Source organism: Natrix helvetica, assembly GCF_964273705.1.
Source record: "Natrix helvetica genome assembly, chromosome: 3".
NCBI lineage: Eukaryota > Metazoa > Chordata > Lepidosauria > Squamata > Natricidae > Natrix > Natrix helvetica.
Genome location: NC_138549.1, coordinates 143792260 through 143817908, shown reverse-complemented (window position 1 = coordinate 143817908; position 25649 = coordinate 143792260). Strand labels below are relative to the sequence as shown.

Genomic DNA, 25649 nt, shown 5'->3' with positions numbered 1-25649 from the left:
TCACAATTATATCCTGACCTTCTTAGATGGAAGAAATAATAAAATATTATTGGTAGATAGAAATAATTGTCCTTAAATTCTATTTCAATCAATCCTAGCAGCAAATTTTTGGGATCTGCAAATAGCCTTATACCACCTGTTCATTTATTTTTTTCAATCAAGAGCTTTGAGGAAAGATGCTTATTTTATTCTGAATATATCGGAAGTCCCATCCTGCAATTTCTTTTTGTTCTTTCCAGTTCAGTGTTGACTGCCCTGAACTGCAGGAGCTTCTAACATTTCAGATAGGTATTGAACTAGAGGCTGCCCTATGTTCTATGTGGTTTCTGCACAGACTATTTATTCTCATTCCTATTTCTTCTAGTTTTTATCAATTTCATATCCTAGAATGCCATGAAATGAGATTGCCTATATATTGAAGATCCGATTTTCTTTATTAATTTGTGACAAACATTTGCAGGCTGTTTATTTAAGCATACAATTTGCATAGCATATTTTCCCCCAAAGTAGCTCACTTCAAGCTGCGGTTAGATTATAAAGAGAAAAAAATGATTTAGCCGTGTTCTTGCAGCATTATTTTTATTGTGGAAAAAGCTATCTCCCCAGAGCCCCACATTGGGACCTGTTCAAACAAGCAATGTACCTTTCATAGACTGTTAAAAATAATAGTGCACAATCTCCCTTGGATTGAGCTCAGTTCCTGATGGTTTCATAGACAACTATAAACAAATTATTTGCCAAGCCTTTTTCCAGGAAGCTGTTTTGATTTTTTTTTTGCCTAGCCTACAACCGACCCTTCCAAGTATTAATTAAGTTTGATCTTGCTTAGCTGTTCTGTAAACATTCATTCTACTGATGATATACATTCTACTGATTTTATTCTATACTAGCTGATAACCCGATGTTGCCTGGGTATTTATTTATTCCAATCCTGTATTAGGTAGGAATGGTGATGTCAAGTGGCAATGGAATGGGCTCTCCTCCCTTCTTCCATGAACGTTGCTGCAATTCCTGAAGAGGTGATTGCAAGAGCAATTTCTCCCTGAACTCTGATTTCAGCAACAATCAGATTAGTTAAAAATGTTTTCCCTGTGCCCCCAGAAGCGTAATTTCTAATGTTGGATTTTCCCCCTTACCAGAGGGAGCCCCCTTGTGGAGTACTGTGAAGCTGTTGCCATGGCAACTCCACTGCGCTGTACAGTAGAAGCCATTTTAAGGCAGTACATTTAGAAGCCATTTTAAGGCACAACAAACTGTATTTTAACGGAACACACACCGAGGGTTGTTACGGGTGTCTTACCCAGAGGTGGGTTACTGCCGGTTCGGTCCGGTTCAGCCGAATAGGTAGTAACTTGGCCAAGCACGTGACTGTACTGGTTCTATCCTAGGCACTGCCATCTTTATTTTCTGTTCTGTTCAAAATTTTTCAGGCACTGAATCGGTACTAATGCCAGCAGGGGCCCACCCCTGGTCTTACCCCCCATAGTATTTTTCTCCAGAGAGTAAGTCATATGTGTACCAAGTTTCATTGAAATTTCTGGAGACCGGAGACTAAAACATATGAAGAATGGTTGCAGGAACTGGGTATGTCTAGTTTAATAGAAAGAAGGACTAGGGGAGATATGATAGCAGTGTTCCAATATCTCAGGGGTTGCCAGAAAGAAGAGGGAATCAAACTATTTTCCAAGGCACCTGAGGGTAGAACAAGAAGCAAGGGGTGGAAACTAATCAAGGAGAGAAGCAACTTAGAACTGAGGAGAAACTTTCTGACAGTTAGAACAATTAATCAGTGGAACAGCTTGCCTCCAGAAGTTGTGAATGCCCCAACACTGGAAGTCTTTAAGAAGATGTTGGATAGCCATTTGTCTGAAATGGTATAGGGTTTCCTGCCTAGGCAGGGGGTTGGACTAGAAGACCTCCAAGGTCTCTTCTGACTCTGCTATTGTATTGTATTGTATTGCTCAAGGCGTACCCATAAACAGCCATTTTTATATATGTATATAGAAGATATAGATAGATTCTAATCAAATACAATGAACAGAAATTGAAAATAACTCATGAAAAAAACTGTTCAAATGTTATACAAAGTCATACCTGTGTTCATCTGTTATCCTCACCCAATGGTCTAATACTTCAGAGAATTTCCATATAAGTCTGATGAATTTCCGGTCCATGAGATCTTGAGTATTTCAAATAAGAGACTGGGGCAAATCAGTGTGGTCAAAATATCCGTAAGAATAATAGTCTTGTTCTGTGGTTTGTGCCTCACTGGCTGGATTCATGCAACATACCTGATAAGCTAAAATGGGTTGGATAATTTGATTTTCCACAGGTTGGCAGTAAGGATGTATCCATAAAGTTTTTGATGATAAGAGTCAACAACAGTTTGATGCAGTGATGGGTTATGACCGGGACGGCCCAGTACGGGCGTACCGGTGCCTGCTGGGACCACCAAGTACCGTTCTGGTATGGTGCTCCAGAGGGCCCACCTGCCCACCCACACTCCTTACCGGTATTTGAAGTTTTCAGGGCTTATGTGCACAGAGCATACGGTGCCTGTGTGATGCTCCACCGAGCAGCTGGAGCATCACAGAGGCGTAGCGGAGCATCACTGGTGGTAAATAGGTACCGTACTGGTTGCAACGGAATCCGGAACCCACCACTGGTTTGATGGCACATAATTAGTATTATGGGGAGTCCCAAAGGTGCTTTTTCAGGAGGCAACTGGACTTTGTTTTTTTCTTTTGAAGACGTTTCACTTCTCATCAGAGGTGGTATTCAGCCAGTTTGGACCGGTTCGCCTGGACTGGTAGCGGCAAATTGCAGGTGGGGCTGCCCACCCGCCCTGGCTCCAAAAAGTCCTATGTAGCCTCATTTTCGCTACTGCCCACAAACGTGCATGCCGCACATGTGAACAAAGGGCATGCATGGAAGGTGTGCGCACGTGCACACATGCTCACATTTGCGAACTGGTGGTAAACCTATGTGAATCCTATGGCTGCTTCTCATCCAAGAAGTGAAACGTCTTCTAAAGAAAAAACAAAAAAGTCCAGTTGCCTCCTGAAAAGCACCTTTGGGGCAGCCATGACCTGGATGATTGAGAACCTCTATTGTGAGGAGTATCTTGGAATAAGCCAGCTCAACGTTTTTAGCTGCACAGTAACTTGGTTGATATATTTGGATACAACTTGTTAAACAAACATTGAAATCAAGTTGCATTAGCCTGGAATTAATGTTTTGGATAGTATGAAAATCCAGCCAAAGTGTATAAGAGACAGAGGAAAAGAATGGGAAATGAGTGATGGGAAAATGGAGTCTGAGTATGCATTTGTTTAGAACACAGTGAGAGACGGCGAATAGAAGAGAGAATGGATGTATGATGCTGCCTGAATGGGGAAGGGAGGGCAAGTTAGGGGAGATTTATCTGCTGTTACTGGTATAATCTAACTCTTATTACCTATTGAGACAGAAATGATTATCATGTAGCCTTAGAGCTGCATGCCACCTTTAGGCTAATGCTTTGTGACCTCAGATTAATTGCAAAGCCCCTACGTGAGAAATCAGATCAGAACTCTGATAAGAGCCACTTTTCTCTTCTGTGGCAGCCTATTACTTAGAAGAGCTGGAGAAGAATCAGAACAGAACAGAATAACAGAGTTGGAAGGGACCTTGGAGGTCTTCTAGTCCAACCCTCTGCTTAGGCAGGAAACCCTACACCACTTCAGACAAATGGTTATCCAATATCTTCATAAAAACTTCCAGTGTTGGAGCATTCACAACTTCTGGAGGCAAGTTGTTCCACTGATTAATTATTCTAACTGTCAGGAAATTTCTTCTTAGTTCTAGGTTCATATGTTTTAGTCTCCAGTCCCCTAATCATCTTTGTTGCTCTTCTCTGCACTATTTCTAGAGTATCAACATCTTTTTTTACATTGTGGTGACCAAAACTGGATGCAGTATTCCAAGTGTGGCCTTACCAAGGCATTTATAAAGTGGTATTAACACTTCACGTGATTTTGATTCTATCCCTATAGAAGAAGAGATGTCTGAGAAACAATGAGCATCCTCACCCAGTACCCTCTGTTTTACTTAGATGCTGCTTCTTCGCTGGATATTTCATAATGGATGCCAGTAGATTTTCCTGGGACAAATATAATTTTCCATCTTGAGAAGATTGAATACCATTTGTTAGCTGAATTATGATTCTAGGAATGCAAATAAATATTTTGGACCTAACTTCCAAAATAATATGCTTAAAACTGTAGTACTAACTTACTAACCCTAACTAGAGATAGAGAAATCAAACCCTAACCCTAACTGTAAATATTTTTCTGACTGTTTTGCAATTTTTTTTAAAAAAAAGTGCACAAGATTTTCATTTCAACTTGGATGCAAAGGCATAATTGAAAATATATTATCTCAAAGATTGCCACTATCCCTCACATTCCACTTATTATTCCAAAGTATTTTGATTGGGTTTTTCCACATTGTTGCTAAAAATTGCATTGAGAGGGCATAAGGCAGTGAATAACTTTTCCCAGTCTGTATTTCATCTGGCAGATCAGGCTGGTTCACAATGGACTTCAGAAGAATGAATTCATCTAGGCTCCTTAATGGTATATTAGGCACCAAAGGATTCATTTGTAGGAGATCAGCTTTTCCCCCCATCCAGGTTCATTCTAGCCTAACCATGCTGTGCTTAATTTGAGGTTACTCCATCTGACTAGATATGAAATTGCCAGTTGTAGATAGTTGTAGATATTTGATTAGAATCCAGCATAGTTTTATAAGATCTTTCTGCATAGTTTTTTTGACCAGGTCTCAGACTTATCAAAGGGCTGAGGCAAAGTTTCCTATATTGTTCCATAAAATTCACTAGTACAATCAATTTACATTTACTATTATGTCAACCTTAATCAAAGATGACATAAAACCTAATGCAATTAGAAAAATTACAATTGTTAGACAACTAGAGAAATTAAAAACCTTTCAGTTTGCCAAAAGGGTGCCTCTGATCAGCTGGTTGGCTAATTTTAAGCAAAATGTTTTTATTTGTAAAACAAGGACAGCCAATAATTACAGGAAGCAGAGAGATGTTGTAAGAGGGCTACCTCCTATAATCATGCTGTTCTAACATCAAGCTGAGGAAATAATGTAAATAGATTTCTTCAAAATGATTATTTTAGGGAATATGCAAATGTTCAAAATGCAATGCTGCATCAGCACAGATGACTTTAATTGACCCATGAGTCTTAAAACAATGACTATTACCATCACTTTAATGCAGTAGGAACAAGAATGGATTTGTTCAGAAAAAAATCCTCCCTTTCTATTCATCTAGAATCACAGAATTCAAAATATCGGGGAATTCTGAATTATCCATGCAAATCATCCAGAACATTACATGTTCCATGCAATGCGTTACTTTAGATCTATATTGTCTTTTACTCTAAAATTTCAGTAGGGCACTGTATAGTTAAATTAAATCACAAAACAAATAGAGATCAGAGCAATTATGTATGATGTGCCCACAGCTAAATAAGTATCTTAACAGAAGTACTAGATGCCATTAAACATTTCATCCTGTTGCTATGGCTATAGCAAGTGTGTTGTGCTTATATGTTCATGAGATCTGCTAAAAAGTGAGTAAAACCTATACTTGTGTAAGTGCCCCAATTTGTCATATTATTTGTTATTACACATGATTACATTTTATTCAGCCTTTAGTAATGGAAGTGTTTGATGTGTCTATCTAGCTGGGTGAAGGGAATATAACAAGGATGAAGCCAAACATCCTCCTGGGCTGAGGAAAAAGCCCAAGGATGATAAAAACAAGGCAGAACATGCCTTCCCTTTAATCTTCAGAACTTTTTCCTTTTGTAGAGCTGCCTAGAGGAGCAACTAATATTTATCTGAAGTGATAAATAGGATGAAAGAGCAAAATGGGAAAAAAAGTTATTGACAAGACTGCTGTTTAGTAACAGGGGTGAGCAAAGGATGAAAATCTCAGTAAATATTTTTACATGAACTGTGATGTAGCTGGAATTGGGTTGAAGGTAATTTAGTTTTTTACTTGGCTATCATTATGCAAAAACCAAAATTGGGCAGAACCCAGCCTAAAATCTGCTTCTTAGTTTATAACCAATCTGTATAATTATCATCACAATTACATTAACAGACTTATCATTTCTTGTGGTTACTATCATCAGGTCTTCTTTGCCATTTACTATTCATCACTCTTACTCCCTTCCATGGCTTATTGCTTCCTTGAATTATATTTCACTTGTAATGTTACATACCTGGAGAGAACAAGAGTTGGCTGGCTGACTTATTTACAGGTGAAACTCAAAAAATTAGAATATCGTGCAAAAGTTCATTTATTTCAGTCATGCAACTTAAAAGGTGAAACTAATATATGAGATAGACTCATTACATGCAAAGCAAGATAGTTCAAGCCGTGATTTGTCATAATTGTGATGATTATGGCTTACAGCTCATGAAAACCCCAAATCCACCATCTCAGAAAATTAGAATATTACATGCAATCAATAAAACAAGGATTGTACATAGAACAATATCGGACCTCTGAAAAGTATAAGTATGCATATGTACTCAGTACTTGGTTTGGACCTCTTTTGCAGCAATTACTGCCTCAATGCGGCGTGGCATGGAAGCTATCAGCCTGTGGCACTAGTGAGATGTTATGGAAGACCAGGATGCTTCAATAGCGGCCTTAAGCTCTTCTGCATTGTTCGGTCTCATGTCTCTCATCTTTCTCTTGGCAATGCCCTATAGATTCTCTATGGGGTTCAGATCAGGTGAGTTTGCTGGCCAATCAAGCACAGGTCCCACGGTCATTGAACCAGGTTTTGGTGCTTTTGGCAGTGTGGGCAGGTGCCAAGTCATGCTGGAAAATGAAGTCAGCATCTCCATAAAGCTCGTCTGCGGAAGGAAGCATGAAGTGCTCCAAAAACTCCTGGTAGATGGCTGCGTTGACCCTGAACTTAATGAAGCACAGTGGACCAACAGCAGCAGATGACATGGCTCCCCAAATCAACACAGACTGTGGAAACTTCACACTGGACTTCAAGTATCTTGCAGTGTGTGCCTCTCCATTCTTCTGCCTTACTCTGGGTCTTTGGTTTCCAAATGAGATGCAAAAGTTGCTCTCATCAGAAAAGAGGACTTTGGACCATTGAGCAACAGACCAGGTCTGTTTTTCTTTAGCCCAGGTAAGATGCTTCTGATGTTGTTTGTTGTTCAGGAGCAGCTTGACAAGCGGAATACGACATTTGAAGCCCATGTCCAGGATCAGTCTGTGTGTGGTGGCTCTTGATGCACTGATTCGAGCCCCAGTTCATTCCTTGTGAAACACTTTCGAATGGCCTTTTCCTGACAATCGTTTCCAGGCTGCGGTCATCCCTGCTGCTTGTGCACCTTTTTCTTCCATACTTTTCCCTTCTACATAACTTTCTATTAATGTGCTTTGATTCAGCATTTTGGGAACATCCAACTTCTTTTGCAATTACTTTTTGAGGCTTTCTCTCCTTATGGAGGGTGTCAATGATGGTTTTCTACACAACTGTCAGGTCAGCAGTCTTTCCCATGATTGTGATTCCTACTGAACCAGCCTGAGAGACCATTTAAAGGCTCAGGAACCCTTTGCAGGTGTTATGGCTTAATTAGCTGATTAGAGTGGGACACTTTAAGCCTAGAATATTGCACCTTTTCACAATATTCTAATTTTCTGAGATTGTGGATTTGGGGTTTTCATGAGCTGTAAGCCATAATCATCACAATTATGACAAATCACAGCTTGAACTATCTTGCTTTGTATGTAATGAATCTATCTCATATATTAGTTTCACCTTTTAAGTTGCATGACTGAGATAAATGAACTTTTGCACGGTATTCTAATTTTTTGAGTTTTACCTGTATTTACATGCTTCTCTACTGCTGTTGTCTTATGATCCAAATCAGCTTCCTGAAGCCTCAGATTTCTGCCTGTCACTTTTCAATGACACTAGGTTCTGTTGCTTATTTCTTAAAGTCTCTGCTAAGTTCTACCTCATCTGATTCCTCATTTTGCTTACTGCCCATGACTGTGTCGTATTCTATAATGTTCAATCTATTTCTGTATAAACTATCTATTCCAATCTCCTTTCTGCCATCACCTTCTCCAGCATCTGTCTCAACACTTTCCACTTCCTTCTACCTTTCTTGATAAATTTAGAATTCTATGACTCTCATATTACTCTTCCATTGCTTTCTCAGTTGCATTGATAGCATCATCCTTCTGACACTAATTGCCCCTCAGTTGTCATAAAGTCCTACTTTTTGCTTACTCCTTTCCCTCATTCATTCCCTTCTCCTAAGTTTTGTTTTTGCCACTTGTTGCTGTCTGAACTTCATTGCCTTTGCCAACTGTATGCATGACCTTGCTCAAACACCCATTTGCCAACTGCATGCACTAGAAACCTTGCTCAAGCACCCATTTATTTGCCAAAAGTCTAGGCTTACATGCTTTCCAGGTATGCCTTCAACAATTCTGGGGGCCACAAGGTACCAGGCCTATTTCTCACTAGGCTACTGAAGAATTCTGATGGCTGCAGCCTAGGATAGCAGACTCTGATAGGCTGCCATCATGCATAATTAAATATAGGTGTGGTGAATAGCCCTGGTAAAATCCTCAGCAACCCTACCTGTACAAGGCAGATGCTGTTCTCTTTAGTCCTTTTGGTCTGTTGGGCTTCGGTTCTCCAGCCATGTTTATATCTGCAACAAATAATGGTTTGGAATTACTGTAGTATATTTCCCTAGCTGTTCTTAAGGCAAACATTCAAAACAAATTTAAGCTACTTTTAACAATTCTATTGGGATCAGGTTTGCTACATAATTGTGTTTTAATACTGGGCAACAGTTATTTTCTTCAGATATATATGTTATATTCAAATAGAGGCAGTGGTATTTTCCTTTTTGTGAAAAATATACAGTATATGGGATATTTATATTCCGCAATTATTTTCAATAAGACCCATGGTCCCATTAATCATTTCCCCTCTAAGTACTTCAACAATCAATTCATCAAATACAATTAAATATATTTTCATATTATCAAAGCCTTAAATTCATTCAAAAAATCTATCCCATATAAGGAAGACCAGTCAGCTTAAGTCTTACGCACACAATAATGATTAGGGTCCATTATGAACAAGAATAAATCTCCTTCTTGCTCTTTCACTATTTGCAGGACCTTGAACCACTTAGAAAAATTGATTCATGAAGAATTCAACACCCACCTAAGTCATAGATATTATAACTAAAAGTGTGCCTTCCTATGACAAGCATAGGAAAAGATAGTCAGGCTCCTTAGGTAAAGGTAAAGGTTCCCCTTGCAGATATGTGCTAGTCATTCCTGACTCTAGGGGGCGGTGCTCATCTCTGTTTCAAAGCCGAAGAGCCAGCGCTGTCTGAAGATGTCTCTATGGTCATGTGGCGGGCATGACTAAACACCGAATGTGCACGGAATGCTATTATCTTCCCACCAAAGTGGTTTCTATTTTTCTACTTGCATTTTTACATGCTTTCGAACTTCTAGGTTGGCAGAAGCTGGGACACATAACGGGAGCTCACTTCATTATGCAGTGCTTGGGATTCGAACCATCAAACTGCCGACCTTTCTGATCGACAAGCTCAGCATCTTAGCTGCTGAGCCACTGCGTCCCCTTCAGGCTCCTTAATAACACAGAAAATATTGTTTATATTACTTTAAACTCCTCTGCCATAATACCCATGCTAAAAGCTGTGCTGGATATCAAAACATGTCAAATGTCACCTGTTATAATTGAAGGGATGTTTCTCAATTTTAGCACTGAAAGACTGAATCAGATGCTTTGATCTGCCAAGAAAATTTGCCCTGCCCTCCATTCCAATGGGTTCAGTGGAGACTAAGACATATCACCATTTTTCACTGCCTTAATGGAAACTAAACAAAGCAATTTAAATGTAAAAAGGTACTGCTTAATAGAAGCAAAGCGTAAGAAAAGGGGGGGGGGTCATTCCTATATGATCTGTGAAAGATGGTGCAGCATCAGTGATGATTTGCACGTCGACCCAGATCGTTGTAGTCCTATGGCATAACGTGAAGATATAATACAGCAGCTTAGTAACATGAAACAGGCTGGGATCTGGATCAATGCCTGTATGGGAACATCTGCTTTCAGAAATCCTACCCTTCTGTTGACACATTAGACCAGGAGTGTCAAATTGACAACTCACGGACCAGATATGTCATGCACAAGACACCCCCACTCAGCTCCATGCAGAGGGATAACATCATGAAATGTCATGTGACAGAAATGTCACACCGCGAGTTTGACACCCGTGCAACAGACTAAAGCAATCCATAGTGGCTTGATTGATTTTAGTTCAGTTTGTCTGTCTGTTGTATTTACATTATATGGCTCCGAATAGTATATATTCACAGAAACATAACAGAGTAAACTTTGAAACTATACAAATCCACTGGTAGTAAACATTACAATGCAGTAGTACAAGCACACATTTTTAAAGCCTTGCTTTAACTCCATCTGGGTAGCTTTTGAAAGGCCACAAGTTGGTGTCAGTTTGATCTCCAATGGGAGGCTTCTTCATGTAGGGGAAGCTTCGTACAAAAGCATTGCTCCTAAGCTCCCACAGATCTCAACATATATAGATTAGTTGGATATTCCCAACTAATATGAGAGAACTAAATGCCTCAGTTCTTATCTGGAGGTGATGCTGCAAGTATCTAGGAGCTAAACCATTTACGTTCTAAAAGTTTAATCCAACATTTGAACAATATTCAGAAACTTACTGGAAGCCAATACAGCACCCTCAAATAGCATAAGGGCAAAGAGACTTAAAGGATTATTGAAAGACAATTTGACTATCTCAATTTTTAGTCATATCAAGCAATTAACCAATAAAAATCTACTGTATATTGTACTGTATATATATAAAAGAACAGAAAGATGGATGTTTAAAATTTTGCATTCTTTAAGTTTACAAAGTTTTTGATATATACAGTATTCAAAACTATGTATGTGTCATTTCTATTTTTTATTTTCTTGATTTCTTTATACAGTATATATTTTAAAAGCATGTAACTTTTTAGTAATGAGTAGATGCAAAATAAATGAGAATAGAATAGAATTCTTTGTTGGCCAAGTGTGATTGGACACACAAGGAATTTGTCTTTGTGCATATACTCTCAGTGTACATAGTGTACATAGAATAGAACCATTTTATGTGTGTGTATAGTCTCATCTGACATTCTGAAAATTATATTTTAGTTTTGTTCTAGCTTTGCAGAAGACAATCAGAGGGCAAAGTGTGTTGTTTCAAACAATTGTTTTCCCCTTAATAAAGCAAAACTAAAATGAAGCAGAATGTCGGAGTTCTTATTTCAAGCCATACGTCCGTCTTTGCAAGGAAGGGAATAGGTTTTCTGCCTCTGCAGAAGTATGTCTGGTGCTCCTGCTGTCTTCAATATTGCTACCACCTACTGGGAGATCAAAAATGTCAATTCCTGATTGAAATGCTATATTCAACAACAATTCTCAGCTTACTCCAAGTGACTTGAGCTTCTCAGTGGGTGATATTTCAACACCTCATGTAAAAAAAAAAGTTAACTAAGCAGTTTGTTTCAAGTAGGAATTATGTGGGAATAGAAATCTGAAAAGTTAACATTGAAGATATTAAAGGCCTTGTAGGAAGGCCAAAGCCTCATGCCACCCTTTGGCCTCTTTCCTACCTGACCTCCCAGCAAACCCCATACAACAGAATTGAAAGTCTGCTTAAGCTTTTTGACACTGAAATTGACGAAGGGCATCTTAGACAGGTGAAATTGGCAAAGCAACTTAATTAAACAAAGAAAATCCCCTCTAGATATCGAAAGTTCCTCATTTCTATAATAGATTTCTTCACATCAAACCTTTACACTGAGGTCACCATTTTATCTTACAAATGATAAAAATGGCAAAACCTCACAAGAAAGCCAAAGCAGATTTCCTCTCTACTAGACAAGGGAGGCTAAGTTCACACATTTTCTAGGAACAACCAATAAACTCCTCTATAAAAGTAACTGCTTTTAAAACTGTAACTTGTAACCCACCTTTGTGTGAGACCTGCAAGCCATCTTTTTGAGGGGATTTCAGGCCTGCCACACTTTCTACTATGGGAAAATAGGAAGGGGGATTATATGGAGTTGGGTGATATGTAGCCATAATAACATTCTTTTTAGAAAGTCAAGGTTGTTTTTGTCTCTGCATCTGGCCGGATCTGGATGGGAGGAATCTGTCTTCGCGGTAGTGAAAGATTGGACAATGTGATGAACTTGTGGGTGGGGCAGGATCTTGAACTTTCAACTGGGTGGGAAAACATGGAAGCTTCCAGATTCGGGTTTTCCCAGATATGCCAACATGACTTCTCTAATAAAGTGGAACTTTGAGGAAACTCAAGCCTTGGACTTTTATTTTGTTGGGGGTGTTTTTTGGAACCCCGATACTTTGATTACTGTGACTGTTTTTCTTGTTCTTCTGAGAGATCTTTGGTATTCTCTGAGCTTGGTTGTTTTCTTGTAGAAGATGTTTCATTACCAAAACTAGGTAACATCCTAATTTGAGTAATGAAACATCTGCAAGAAAACAACCAAGCTCAGAGAGCACCAAGGACCCCACATTTCAACCCTGAACTACAAATATTTCCTTTATTGTTCTACATCTAACTTCATCGTGTTCTTTGGAAAACCCAGCTTGATTCAGACCAAGAATTTCTTCCAAGAGTCTAAAAAAGAAACTATGGACCAGCATTAAACATATTTGATTCAATATGGATGGCTAGGTTTCTGGATGCTCAGGAAGGAATCAGAATCATGGCCATAGCCAAGAGGAAGGGAGAGTTTCAAAAACCTGTCTTTTTCAAACTTGACAACTTTATGATGCTGGCTGGGAATTCTGTGAGTTGAAGTCCACACATGTTAAAATTGCCAAGTTTTGAAAATATTGGTGGAAACATTTCTTTCCTTGCTGAAGTTCTAACCCAAATCTCAGTCTGCTATTTTCATGCTGAGGAGTCAGCTTTGAATACTCACCAATCCTCCCAAATGCACAGATTGTCAGGCCTGGAAGCCATCTTTTGCATTGGGCCTTCAGGCCTGCCATAATTATTGCTGTGGGAAACTGGGAGGGGGGGATTATATAGAGTGGGGTAGATATAGTCAAAATAACATTCCTTTCTCAGAGAGTCAAGGTCATCCTGCCCTGCACCTGGAGTGGCGTGACTGGGAGGCATCTCCAGTTTGGGACGGTGTTTGATTGGGCCATGTGATGGACATGTGGGCGCTGGGCAGGGACTTTAACTTTCGTTTGAGTGGGGAAAACCTGGAAACTTTCAGATTCGGGTTTTCCCAGATGTGCCAATATGACATCTCTAATAAAATGGAACTGTGAGGAATCTCAAGCCTCAGAGTCTTCTTTCGTGATGGGTGTTACTTGGAACCCTGAGACAGATACCGTTATGCTCATATTCATTGGCCAGTAACCGATCCTGAAAAAAATAATAAGATTGCCTGATATTAAAGCTCTGTCAAAAATCTGCCTTGAAACTTTTTAGGAAAGTTTGCTTGTGAAAGAGGTTTCTGTCCCCCCCCCCCATTTTCTTCTCAAAAGACTCGAGTATTTCAAATTTCTCTTGATGGTGATTTGTCTTAATACTGGAAGTGGTGGAGAGCACTGTTGCTATTTGCTGTTACAGATCTGAAAGCATCACATCAAAATCTCCCTGTCTGCCAAGATAATCCACTATTTTTTCTTTCTTTCCTGGAGATGAGACTGTGAAAGGCAGGATGTTGGCACACACTCCTTGACCAATTCCTAATAAGATAATGTCAGACTATCATATTTTGCTCCCCACTCCTTTTTTTAAAAAAAGAAACATATACAGGACAATTTCCCCATATAGCATTGCTATATAGGTAGTCCTGGATTTACAACTGTAATTGAGCCCAAAATTTCCATTGCTAGGCAAAATAGATGTTAAGTGAATTTTGTCCCATTTTATGAACGTTTTTTTGGCCACATTTATTAAGTTCTCACTGCAATTGTTAAATTGGTAATATGGAAGTTAAATGAATCTGGCTTCCCCATTGATTTTGGTTGTCACAAGGTCACAAAAGGTTATCACATTACACTGAAGCACTGCAAATGTAAACACACACCAGTTGCCAAGCACCTGAATTTTGATCACACAACTATGGGGATGCTGCAACAGTTGAAATGGGCTCATAAGTCACATTTTTCAGTGCTGCCATAACTTTGAATGATCACTAAACAAATGGTTATAAGTCAAGGACTATCTGTAGTTATAACTAATAGATGTAGCTGTAGATACCAGTAGATAAAGCTACTATACCTGTAGATATAGCTAATGCCTGCATAATATTGGTTTGAACCAGTGGTGGGTTTCACATTTTGTTACCAATGGTTTGCTGTACGTGCGCCCACTCGCTTCATGAGTACACATGCCCCTTCCGTGCATGCATCCAGCCTTCCGTGCATGCACGTGGCCTCAAAAATTTGCCTAAATAGGACGGCCTAGAGCTGGGGTGGGTGGGCGGGGGCAGGCCATCTGCGATTTCCACTACTGGTTTGGGCAAACCAGTCCGAACCAGCTGAACGCCACCTCTAGTTTGAATGCATACAAATGCTGCAGAAAATGGTACAGACAAGATACTCCAGTTAGCCAGCTCATTATGGTTTACATTGCTAATAGCAGAACCATCTCAGTATACTCAGCTGACTCCCTATTCTGAGGTCCAGGCTTTCTTTGAGATATGTAAAAGATTGCTCAGCATTGTTTCCTGCAGTTTCTCAGCTGTGTACTACAGGATGCGAACTTGCTGTGTCAACATGTCCCTTAAGTTCCCTGTGAAATATCAATATGTAGCCATTTGCTTGTTTAATCAGTTTATAGGAATTTATTTACCAGGTCTGTGTAAAGATTTGGTTTGCAGTTCGATCCTATTTCCAAATCAAATTTATTTTCCAAGTCAAATTGTTAATTGGAGTCATATGCTTCCCCAGAAAATGAAAATAGGTAAAATGTATTATTCAAATGGATTCAGAGTCAATCTACAACCCTTTATATGCTGGCTTTGCAAAGGGTTTATAGTATAAAATTAGTCTTGTTACAGCAAACATAAATGAATGCAGCACATCAAATTCACACCAATCACTTGCTCAATAAGACAGAAAAAGAAAACCCCACAGAGTCACTCATGGAAGAAGATTTGCCTGAAACCACTGAGAGAGAAATGATTTTATATGAGATGAGCCTTGGTGGTGCAGTGGTTAGAGTGCAGTACTGCAGGCTACTTCTGCTGACTGCCAGCTGCCTGCAATTTGGCAGATTGAATCTCACCAGGCTCAAGGTTGACTCAGCCTTCCATCCTTCCGAGGTGGATAAAATGAGGACCCAGATTGTTGGGGGCGATATGCTGACTCTATAAACTGCTTAGAGAGGACTGTAAAGCACTTTAAAGTGGTATATAAGTCTAAGTGCTATTGCTATTTCCTTCCCTTTGTAGCCCTCAAAATCCCTTCTCCTGCCTAGATCCTTTGAATAAGAATAGACAAGAAGACTTGAATAAAGACGGATGCAAGCAACAGGGTCTTGCTTCTTCATATGGGGCAGATATTGTGTTTCTCCGAAAATAAGACAGGATCTTATTTTCTTTTGACCTTGAAAAAAACACTTGGCCTTATTTTCGGGGAGGTCTTGTTTTTGAGGTGCAGGAGGCGATGAGCGTGGTCACCTCATTGCTGCTGCTGTGTTGCAATGTTTTTTGGGGAGGGCTTATTTTAGGGGGGAGGGCTTATTTTAGTGCATGTGCTCAAAAGCCCGATTGGGCTTATTATTCGGGGAGGTCTTATTTTGGGGGAAACAGGATAGGATGTGGACCAGAAATGTCTGTGTAACTTCTCAAACAACAGGAAAAAATTCTCAAAGTAGTACAGGTAGTCACAATTGGGACCAGAATTTCAATTGTTAACTGAATCACCTTTGTTTTACTATTTTTGCCATGATTGTTAAGTGAATCACATGGTATTAAGCAAGTCTAGCTCCCCTTGTTGATTTCGTTTGTCAGAAGCTGACAGGAAAGATCACAAATGGTGATCATATGATTCCTGGACACTACACATTGTAAATTACAGTACATGCCAGTTGCCAATTACTCAATTTTGGATAATGTGAACATGTGGATGCTCTAATGGTCGTAAGTGTGACAACCCATCAGAAATAACTTTTTTTAGTGTGATTATAACTACAAATGGTTGATAAACAATGATCGTAAGTTGAGGACTACCTCTGTATGACTCCAAACATGTTAAACCTGGGTATCCTGCATTAAAGAGAATGAGCTAAACTGAATGCAAGTCTCAGACAGTTTGATCAGAACTATGTTTCACAGGCACAACAAAGGCTTTTCCAGCCAGCTGGCTCTCACATATTATGTTTACAGTGGAGGTAATCAGGATTATCCCCGAGGAAATCCTGTGGTTTCTCAATAGGGTTTGTCCATTATCCTTTGAGTTCCTTGTGATTAAAAACCCTTCCTGGGCTGCATGATTATTCATGGTTGATTAGTGGACAGGCTGCTTTTTATAATGAGTGAAAATGGGACGGTTGTTGTTGTTGTTGTTGTTGTATCTCATGGCAGCAAAGCCTTGAGAATAAGTCTTCTGGATTGTTTTTATTTTTTATTTTATTTTTACAGTGTTTGCCACATCTTGTGCCTAATTTGATTTGGGAATTCTCAGTGTACCAAATATTGCCATCATTTCCAAGGCATTATTTTCAACAGCTGGTGGCATTGCTGAAGAAAAAGCAATATGCTAGACAGTGCTTGGGCATCTGCTTCCAGAACATTTGTTTTTCTTGCAGCAAACTGTCAGACCAATCTATAGCAAATTGCACACATCAGGCAGAAATTAGCTGCAAAAAAAGTCACATCACACTTGAGGAAGGGAGCTCAGGTGGTGCAAGAACCAAGCTGTGCGTTTTATGCAATGCCTGTGCAATTTCCTTAAAGAAGGTATTGGCATTAAATGATAATAACCCTATATTTGGACAATTAAGACAATATTATAAACAAAAGTATCGGAGGATGTTAAGACCTTAGATAATGAGAGATCTACATCCTTAGACAGGAAAGGTTCTGGTTAACTGGGCTTTTTGACTACTTCTAATGCTGTGTTTGGCAGTATTCACTGTTACCAGACAAACAGGTGGAAATGAAAAAAAATATTGAATGGATAAGAAGGTAGAATTCAATTTTATATTCCTCAAGGCAACATGCAGCTAAATATAGCAAAAAACACACTAACTAAAAACTAAAACTAAAAACAAAGTAAAAATAATAGATACAAGACTAGTTAAATACCCCATGTCAGCATAACTCCACAATGTTAAGCTTAATTGATTAATACAGAACAGAGTTTTTAAATTCTGGGAGTTGAAGTCCACATGTTTTCAGTTGCCGACATTGAGAAATCATATCCAGTTATTTGAGTGGACAATGGCTCCAATTTGACAGCAGGGAATAGTACAGTTCCATCTTATTTTGGGTGTATAAATTAAAACAAACAAAATGAAATGAGATCACCAGATATGCAGAGGGAGTTTGAAATAAGGTGCTATTAATATTTGATCATTCTTAAATCTATCACTTTTTGTTACCAGACTTCAAAAAAACCCAATACATACATGCACAAAAACCCACACTCCCAGCAGGTATTGTCCTTTTGTATTCACAGCTCTTGTTTGAAGAGCAGGTGGCAACTATGGGCAAGAAGGCCTTTGCACAACATTTATTGGACTCCATGCTCAATTGTGACATTGCAGCAGAGGTGGGTTCCTACCGGTTCCTACCGGTTCAGACCGGTTCGGCTGAGTAGGTACTTAACTTGGCCTGCCATGCCGCCCAACTGGTTCTATTGTTGGCACCACCATCTTAATTTTTGGTTCTACACATTTAATTTATTTTTCCCTTTTCTAATGTGCGCATGCGCAGACCTTTTTAAGTGCAAATGCGCACGCGGAACAATTTTTTTGCGCATTGAACTGGCAGTAATGCATTGCAGGATCCTACGTATGCACCCATCATTTCATAGGTCAACTATTGCCATGTGCTGTACATCAGCTTGTCTTTGAAGAACATTTGGAAGCTTCAGCTGATTCAGAAAGCAGTGGCGTAGGAATGGTGGCCTTGTCTCACTATGATCATGGGCATCTTATCTCCATGACTTGTACTGGTTGCCAATGTGCTTCCAGGGGTGATTCAAGATGCTGGTTATTACCCATGAAGTCCTATTTGATATAGGGCTTGGTTTTTTGAAGAGCTGTCTATCTTTCATGGTTTCTTCCTGGCCAATAAGAATCAACAAAGTGAGAATGCTCCAGTGGTGGGTTCCGGATCCCGTTGCAACTGGTACAGTTGCAATGGGGCCCGGCGTCCACCACATGAATGCATGCAGCACGCGCATGCATCCTTACCTCTTCCGACACCTTCATGAGCCTCCGTGATGCTCCAGCTGCTCGGCGGAGCATTGCGCAGGTGCCGTGCACTCTGTGCGTGTACCCAGAAGCGCTGAAGAGCTCAAATACAGGTAAGGAGTTCGGGCGGGCAGGTGGCCCCCCCGGAGTACCAGAACAGAATGGTACCCAGTGATCCGGGCAGGCACCGGTACGCCCATACCAGGGTGTACCACCTGCAACCCACCACTGGCATGCTCCAAGTCCACTCAATAAGTCATATCTTGGGATCCTATGTTGCAGTGAAGGGGGGGGTGTCAAACTCAAGGCCCATGGGCTGGATTCAGCCCACAGGGTGCTTAGATGCTGCCCATGGGGCCAGTCTGGAAACAGCAAAGATCTGGCCCGTGGTGCCAAAATGGGCTTCTAATATCCGTTTTTGGCTGGGTCGGCCTCCTGCAACCCTCTGCCAGCGAAAACGGAGATTGGGAGCCTGTTTTTGCAGGCAGAGCACTTGGGACAACACAGGCGGCCCTGACATGAATGACATCATCCTGGCCATGTCCACCCTGGCCCCCCAAGGTCAAACAAAACCCTGATGTGGCCCTCAATGAAATTGTGTTTGACACCCCTGTTGTAATGCTTACCCACTGAAATGAAGTCCCATCTAGGATCCAGATAGTTTCCATCCTGAGATTGTGAAAGGTTTTAAAAGCCTGGCTGTTTTTCTAGCTTTTGGGGTAGAGTGATGGAATCCTATGTTGAATGCGCTTAACATATGCTTCCATACATTGTCAGTCCATTACAAATATTTATTTGGTTGTCTGGCTTCTCTATCTTGTTTATTTATTCCATTAGTTTTTTCCCCTGGGTTTTCTTTATGTTGTGAGCTATCCAGAATCAATCTGGAATTGGGTGCAATCAAAATTGAATAACAAATAAATAAAACAATTAATAACATTGTTGTTAATTGCATGGACTTGATATCATGATGAAAATAAACAAGTTTATATCTAAAAAAAGAGAGGTGGCTTAACAACTGGAATTCAATTTGTTCTGAAAGAGGTGATACTGCCTCTAACTCATCATTAGGAAGACCTCTTGATCCCAACCTAAACCTGCACTCACAATTGCTTGAGTGGGAAAGAGAGAATTCATGCCAACTTTTGCCATTCCTAAATCAGTCTGATATGATGGCAGTTATCCAGGCATGATCATAGGCTAGCCCTAAGGAATAACTGGAATTTTGCATAAATACAAATTGTGGCAGTTAATATGTCAACTTGTGCATAATATAGCAAGCTCCAAAATCTTCACTAATTGTCATTTATTTTCCAATTTCATTTCAAATGTTGCTTGTAATTATTAACACTGTAAATAGCTTAAGCTGTTCCCAAATTGTCTTGATCTGACTGAGGACTCCAAAGAAGCCAATTATGGAGTATATCGATGCAGGCTTTCACAGCAAGCATCAATGCAGTGTTGATGAGCTTCCAGGCTAATAGGCCATAGTCTAATTATCTAGTATCCTGATGTTTCACCAGCAAGCATGGCTGGCATCTTCAGGAGTGAAAGTGATCTGCTCTATAATGTACTTTCTTGGAATCTCACAGGTAATTGAGCAGGAACTGCCTGAGCTCTTGAGTTTGTAACATAACTAATCTCTAATTGGATCATATTCATTGAAATTTTGAAAATCCAGTTTCTGATTGGTTCCTTGTCTCAGACTATTTGGCAACTGGTCTACTTGTGACCAGTTCCAAAGGAGCTAATTTATGATTGGCTGTCCTTGAAACATGCTACTGCTGCTTTTAATTTAGTTGAGACTACTCTAGATTCCAAACGGAGTTGATTAATCAAGGGCTTTTATTGAAAAAAAGATAAAAATATTTTTTTAATAAAATATAGATATAAAAAATATTAAAAAGTAGCCTTGTTTAACAGGCATATGCAATATAAAGTTGTAAAATTAGGATATTATAACATTTCAGCAAAAATAACCAGACTGAGGTTGAAATTAGAGCTTCGAAGTTTTTAGCTCATGGGTGTCAAACTGGGCTGGATGCATCAAGTGTAGGCCACGCCCACCACAGCTCCAGAAAGGCAAAAAAATCATTGTGATAGGTCATGTGATTTATTTATTTGACTTATTTGACTTATCATGTGATGTCACATGACACCCGTGCTTTAGCTTTTGCCTCAAAGTATCTGATAAGTAATTTAATAATAAGTAGCAGATTGCTTCTTGGAGTCCTTTGCTAATTACAGTAAAGTAGACAAAATAATAACTTCCACCAAAAGTAATACTCTGGTGTAACACCAAAGGCAATATTAGCCTTTCTATTTCTATCCGGTTCACTGTATTCCTAACACAGTGATGCTGTGGACATCCTATCCCAATATCTAGGATAGGTTGGGGACTGAAGGGGGTGAAACGGGCTTTGACTCAACCTAAGCAAGACAGAGTGACTGGGAGTCTCTGGAAAAAGGTTCTTCCATCTTTAGTTTGGGGGACGGTTGTGAAGAGGAGATGGTAGCTGTGGCTAGGAGGGCCTATGTACACTTTTGAGTGGTGCACCAGTTGCACTCATGACTCGACTGGGAGGCCCTGCTCACAGTAACTCATGTCCTTGTAACCTTTGGTATAGACTACAGTAACATGCTGTACACGGGGCTGCCCTTGAGGAGAATTTAGAAACTTCAACTGGTGCAAAATGCAGCTGCACAGATAGTAAATGGAGCCAGATATATGGCACTTGTAATGCCACTTCTGCCTGAGCTGCATTAGTTTCCAGTATATATCTGGGTGCAATTTAAGGTGCTGGTTGTAACCTTTAAAACCCTATTTGGTTTGGGACCAGGTTACCTGAGGGACCGTCTTTTTTCCAAGTTTTCTAGTCATCCAACTAGATTAAATAGAATGGGCATGTTGCAGACATTCAAAGAATGTCAGCGGATGGGGACCAGAAGACAAGTTTTTTCTCCCTGCAGCGGCCCCTCAATAGAGCATCTTCCCTTTGGAGATTAGAATGTCCCCAACCCTGTTCGCCTTTCGTAAGGCCCTAAAAATCTGGCTATGTTCCTGAGTCTGGGGTGCTGAATGTATTAAGGGCCCCTTTTCCTGGCTGTATGGCCAAGTATCTCAACGGCTACAGGTATGTTTATTTTTGATGCTTTTATTGTTTTTTATTGTTTAAAAATGTTCGGTTTTCTTAATTGTAATATTTTTTTGAACTGCAAGTCTCACAGTCATTGACAGAGATGGGTGGCTATAGAAATTGAATGAAGTAAATAAATAAATATATTTCACCTTTATATTTGTCTTGAAAATAGCAGTTTTGGGGGTTTCTGGTAGCGATAATCCAGAAATCCATTGGACAACAGTTAGATACCTCCATACAATAAATATTTGTACATTTTTGCCCATTTTGAGTTGTTGGGATGGTACCTTCCTAAAACATTTAAATAAAACTTCCTGGGGGTTGTGGAAATCTTCAGACAAACTTTAAATGATATACATGAAAAGGTGTCACACCTTAATTTAATATAGATAGAAATGGAACTTGGAAAAAAAAGACCTTTTCCAGATTCTATTCTTTTAAATTCAGTATGTTATTGCTAATTTGGTTGAATAAACTTTTATTTTATTATATTGTCAAACTATTGTATTTGTCAAGAAAGTGAACCACTTTGAAAAACTTCCTAAAATCAGCATATAAAGAAAAGTAGGTGGATCAGTGAGACAGAATAAGCAGAAAGATGCTTAGAAGTACAGTAAATGGAACCGAATGACTTGTGTGCAGAATGTCCTCCATCTCTGAGGCAAGGGGAATGTTAGGGTTTTTTTTGGAGTGGGGTGAGGTAAACATGTGCTATGTCAAGAGCAAGTACTTCAAGACTGCAAAGGTTGCCTGGCTATTAACTGGTAGCAATGAGATACGCTCGTTTTGCTACGTCTGTCACATATTTGTCTATTTATAGCCCAGATATGATACCTTAGCTATAATTCTTATTCCAAGGATTTTGGGTGGAGAGTCTTCAAATAAGTTTTTACGTTGGCAACTGCCAGGTCCCTGAAGTTTTCTTGGCAAAGCTTTCTGGAAGTGTTTGGCCCCTGCCTCCATCACAGAACTGACTGAGAGGGACTATCCCAAAGTTACCCAGCTGGCTTTGTGTCTAAGGTGACACTATAATTCATGGTCTCCCAGTTTCTAGCCTGATGCCTTAACTACTATATCAAACTGACTTTCTATTCTAGGAATTAGGGAGCCATTTATTTTATAATTGTTTTCCACACAAAACCACAGCATTCCTAAAATTCAGCAGTCCAGTTGGAGAGGCAGCAGGTGCCTTAGAAAACAGGCCATAGGCTCAAGGCTGGAGATTGTCTGCTTCATTCAAACTGAACGCAAAGACACCTACGGAAGAGATAGAGAGGGAGGGAGGATGAAATGCCTGTTGTGATGTAAACTCTCTTCCTTACGATGTACTTGCATACAGTGTCCCTTCACAAATATTTAAAGGGCAGAACCTGCACTGGTACATTACAAGTCACTATTGCCATTTTGGGATCATTGTGGCTGGTTGCAGATGTCTATGGTTATAAGTGCAATTTGTCTATCACCGTGGTGGTGAACCTATGGCACGCATGCCAGAAATGGCACATAGAGCCATCTCTCCACACAAGCAGTCACCTGTTGCTCTTCCAGGTTCCACTGCACCGGCCGCCTAGTCTTCATGCTGCCAGAAACTGGAAGACCAGATGCCAGTGCACACATGTGCACCATAAACCAGAAGAGCAGCTGCCCGGAGTGCACATGCACACTGGGCGGCTGCTCTTCCAGTTTCCGGCACGTGTGCATCTGTGTGCTCCCATTTCAGCACTTGGTTTTGAAAAAGTTCTCCAACACTGGTCTATCAGAATGGTCTTCTCTGATTTAAATGGTCCTTGAAATGTCTTTTGAACATGGGGCATCCTTCATTACAAAGCATGTACTTTACCAGGAAGCAATCTCTGGTAAAACATCTATGTTACCAGGGAGCAAGTAAAAAATACAGCTTCCAAGCAGCTGAACAACTATGTCCACTCTGCCCATTTAGAACTTGTTAGTGACTTTTGAAGAATCTTAAGATTTCTTAATATTTGTCTTCTAGAGCCGTTACTACACTTCTATATTGTTTTGAGACTCTGGAGTGTTTTCAAGCTTATCATTTTGTATTTGCTGAGGTCCTTGACTTTAATCCAAGGTTGAAAAGCCATTCCTCTTGAAATATTATTAGGACAGTAATGTTTGCATGAAGTCCTACTTTACTTCAAATATTTAAAAGTTCTTCTACTGTAGAAGACAAATTTCACTGCAGAATGACTAGGGAATATTTATTTTAGCCTGATATGAAAAGTGCTTTTTACAATTCTACAGCAATCTCCAGTTTTCTTAGAAAATACAGGGGAAGACAGAGAGAGATGCAAGGAGACCTTACCTAGAGTCTGACCGGCGAGTACTCTCCCATTCTCCCCTAGGACAGCAGCCCGTGCATGCCTTTCATTTGAATATTGTACAAATGCATAGCCTTTGTGCACAGAGCAGCCCACCACTCTGCCATATTTAGAGAAGATGGTTTCTACATCTGACTTCTTGACCACTGCTGTGTTGAGGTTCCCAATGAAGACCCTGGAGTTGATGGACTTGGGATCATTCTTGTTTGTGATGTTACTTGTCTGTACTTTCAATGACATCTTGACACCTGAGTAAGCAAGATAACAACCTATGGTAAGATCCATCAATGGAGGCAATGCTGTACATATGAGCTTATTGAAAGATCAGCCATCAAAAACCTGCAGAACACTAGGTGAATTTGAAACAAGGTGCAGAATTTCATACATTGGTATAGTTTAAACAGTGTAAATCCTGAAACAATTTAAAACAACCTCACTTGGATTCCTGCAAAGGAGTGTATAATAGTGGATCACATACTTCTATGCAATGGAAATGGTTTTGTCTGTATTTATGGTCCGCTAAGGCTGAGTCCCACATCTGTTTATGGCACAAATATGTGCCAGCAGCATATTTTTTCTGCAGTTTCCCCAGGCCATTGTTTTCATCTCAACCCAAGCCCATTAGCAACAGAGGGGTAAGTTGTCCTTAGCTGTATGGTTGTGGAAGTTTTGTTTTCCTGTAATGCTGATGGCATCCTATGACAGTCACAAATCCATTACACTGGAAGTCAGGCAATTTCAGGTGACAAGTAGTGGCATTATGGAGACCCTTGCTGCCCATTTAAGGCTGATGTGAGCATCCATCCTCTGCATGGTTTTTTGTCAGTCTCATCTATTGCCTTTCTGCTGATGTTTCTCTAAAAACTTAAACACAGCAGCCCTGTACCAGTGTTACATGGTTTTGCATAACAATGCTAGTTGTCTAGTGTATTAATTCACATTAGGTTCCTAGATACAGAGACATCTTTTCCCCTTGTGCCATCACTCTGCTGAACCCCCTAATTCCCACAGTATTGTTTTACACCTCAGCATATTTACACGTGTAGTATGACTCTAGTACTATTGCCCTTCCTCCTACTGGTATTATTATTAGGATTATTATTACTCTGTTGTTTTCTATGTACACTGAAAGCTTCTACATTGGAGACAAGTTCCTTGTGTGTCTAATCATACTTGGCCATAAAAAATAAGGTATTGTCTGCTGCCCCTGCTCTAGTTAAATGCAAATAGCTCTCTGTCACAAGCAGTACAATATGAAACAGCCTGTTCAGAATAATAGAAGTAGCCTGTGCTTGGTACATTTTAAATGGTCTATTTGAATTGCATAATAGTACAAACCTGTTAGTTAGCAGTGCTGCAAATGCTTCCACTTTGGTTTCTTGTTAGCTAAGTGCTACGTGCTAACTGCTCTTAGTTAAATGCAAATAGCTCTCTATCACAAGCAGTACAATATGAAACAGCCTGTTCTGAATAATAGAAGTAGCCTGTGCTTGGTAAATTCTAAATGGTCTATTTGAATTGCATAATAGTACAAACCTGTTAGTTAGCAGTGCTACAAATGCTTCCACTTTGGGTTTCT

At 39.8% G+C, this 25649-nt stretch overlaps 1 protein-coding gene across 3 annotated transcripts in view; it reads right to left on the bottom strand.

Annotated features, from left to right (window-relative positions):
• The window catches only part of RALY (RALY heterogeneous nuclear ribonucleoprotein), a 256203-nt gene that overhangs the window by 19320 nt on the left and 211234 nt on the right, over positions 1-25649 (bottom strand). For all 3 annotated transcript variants that reach the window (XM_081948651.1, XM_081948653.1, XM_081948652.1), the window contains 2 exons: positions 24055-24318; positions 8703-8775 (listed from right to left, as the gene is read on the bottom strand). In XM_081948651.1, the coding sequence (XP_081804777.1) occupies positions 8703-8775; positions 24055-24310 (329 nt within the window). In that variant the 5' untranslated portion in view covers positions 24311-24318. The remainder of the gene's footprint in view (positions 1-8702; positions 8776-24054; positions 24319-25649) is intronic.